The 2,500-nt window shown below is 32.9% G+C and overlaps 1 protein-coding gene across 1 annotated transcript in view; it reads right to left on the bottom strand.

Moving 5' to 3' along the window:
- Nucleotides 1–2,455, bottom strand: part of LOC115222032 (VWFA and cache domain-containing protein 1) — a 32,342-nt gene extending 29,887 nt beyond the window's left edge. The window contains exons 1-2 of the mRNA XM_036511190.1: nucleotides 2,443–2,455; nucleotides 168–459 (exon numbers count right to left, since the gene is read on the bottom strand). Coding sequence (XP_036367083.1) covers nucleotides 168–459; nucleotides 2,443–2,455 — 305 coding nt within the window. The remainder of the gene's footprint in view (nucleotides 1–167; nucleotides 460–2,442) is intronic.
- Between the last annotated feature and the right edge of the window lie 45 nt (nucleotides 2,456–2,500).

The raw sequence follows: 2,500 nt of genomic DNA, 5'->3' as shown, positions 1-2,500 counted from the left end.
AACCAATATAACTTTGGGTTAAACTCTGTACTTATTTTTATTAAACTTTACACAAAAAGATGATATATTAATTGGTTATAAAAAAAAGACAAATATATCACTTAGACATATGCAATATTTATAACAAGCATCATTTAAAATGCAAAAAAGAAAAATCATCTTTTCACCTGCAATCAATGACAATAACAACATCTTTCGGGCCACTTGTGGCAGCAATATACCACGGTCGTGTTCTGGGATCATAGTCATTATAAAAACCTGCAAAATTGATGCCCCACTCTCGACCAGGAAAAATTCTGATTGGCCCATGGACTGATCCAAAATATTGCCATCTGAAACCAGAGAAATACAAGAATTCAATGAAATGGAAACAATGAGAGGAAAAAGCATGGAATCTGAGAATTGTTCTTTGAATAAAATAGAATTGAAAACTACCAATGTAACTGGAGTAAGATAAAGCTTAGTTATGGCACTAAAGTTAGTATTAGTTCTTGTCTGGTAAGTAGTTGGAACTGGTAGTTTAGTACGAGAGGAAACATAAACACACATTACCAAAGTAGCAACTGGAATCAAAGAAATTCTAGAGGCAATGAAATATTAAACTGTATCTTACAAACAACCCAACCAATTACTCAATTTTCATTTAAAACAAATTTTTTTTTTATGGAACAGTTTCGGAAATCTGTTAAATGATTAAAGATTTGGAAATATTTGTATTTCATGTTATTATAATGTATTTTATAAGTAGTAAAGCAAAGGTATATTGTTTGGGACATTTTTCTAATTAAGAAATGGGTTATATAGAAGCACTCCGTCGGTTACGACAATGAGGGTTCCGGTTGATCCGATCAACGGAACAGCCTGCTCGTGAAATTAACGTGTAAGTGGCTGAGCACTCCACAGACACGTGTACCCTTAACGTAGTTCTCGGGGATATTCAGTGTGACACAGAGAGTGACAAGGCCAGCCTTTTGAAATACAGGTACAACAGAAACAGGAAGTAAGAGTGAGAGAAAGTTGTGGTGAAAGAGTACAGCAGGGATCACCACCATCCCTGCCGGAGCCTCGTGGAGCTTTTAGGTGTTTTCGTTCAATAAACACTCACAACGCCCGGTCTGGGAATCGAAACTGCGATCCTATGACCGTGAGTCCACTGCCCTAACCACTGGGCCATTGCACCTCCTGGGTTATATGGAGATATTAATGGGAGGAACAGATAGAGAACTTCTTACTTTAACCCTTTTGTTACCGTATTTATTTTGAGCTGCTCTGTTTTTTTTCTCAATTACTTTAAATATAACAAATAATTCAGTAAAATAACTTAGTTATCATTAAGCTAGTGTTAGGAACATAAATTATGACAAAGGTTTGGTGGAAGATTTTAATTCAAAACTTATGAAAACAAGACATTTGTACTACAGAGCCAGTGCCGGTTTCAACCGGGTTAATAATGAAAGGGTTAATAACACAAAGATAAGATATATTATATATGATAATGATGATTATGATGATAAAGTGTGTATTTCCAAGTAAGGTAATATTTTCCCATGGCCAGACATAATTTTGCAGAATATTAAAGTTGAATGACATCCATCACAACATCAGATGATGTCTAGACAAGGAAACACATACGCACACACACAAACACATACATGCAATAAGCTTTTTTTCAGCTTCCATCTACCAAACCTACTAAATCCACTCACGAGACTTCGGTCTATTTTATGGCAAAAACTTGTCCATTTCCCGCAGTAAAAACAAACAAACTAATTAGTGGAGAAGGCCATCATAAAAAAACAATATGTATGTGTGTTTGTGTATGTGTAAAAATATATGTATGTATATATATGTGTGTGTATATATATACACACACACACATATGTATGTATATATATTTGTATGTGTGTGTATGTATATATATATATATATATATATATACATACATGCATACATACATATAAATATATATGTATGTATGCATGTATGTTAGATAGACAGCTACCTAGATAGATAGATATATATATAGAGAGAGAGATAGCAATAGAGATATATATATATAGATAAATAGATAGAGAGATAGAGAGAGAGAGAGAGAGAGATAGCAATAGAGAGATAGATAGATAAATAGATAGAGAGATAGAGAGAGAGAGATAGAGAGATAGCAATAGAGAGATATATAGATAAATAGATAGATAGATAGATAGATAGATAGATAGATAGATAGATAGATAGGTAAGATAGATAGATAGATAGATAGATAGATAGATAGATAGATAGATAGATAGATAGATAGATAGATAGACAGACAGAAAGATAGATAGATACGAATACATACATATATGCAGTCACATATGGCGTATGTAAATAGCATAGATAATTAATAATTCTAGTGAAAATATTCTTCTAATGGCAAGTTGAACTGTTTCTATAATGTGGTTTTACCTTTGAGATACATATTACTTATTAATGCCTTTCTTTTTCAAGCATGGACTCTCTGGAA

The sequence above is a fragment of the Octopus sinensis genome, linkage group LG19 (assembly GCF_006345805.1).
Source record: "Octopus sinensis linkage group LG19, ASM634580v1, whole genome shotgun sequence".
NCBI lineage: Eukaryota > Metazoa > Mollusca > Cephalopoda > Octopoda > Octopodidae > Octopus > Octopus sinensis.
Note: the sequence above shows the minus strand (reverse complement) of the source record. Positions and strands in the feature narration are given on the sequence as shown.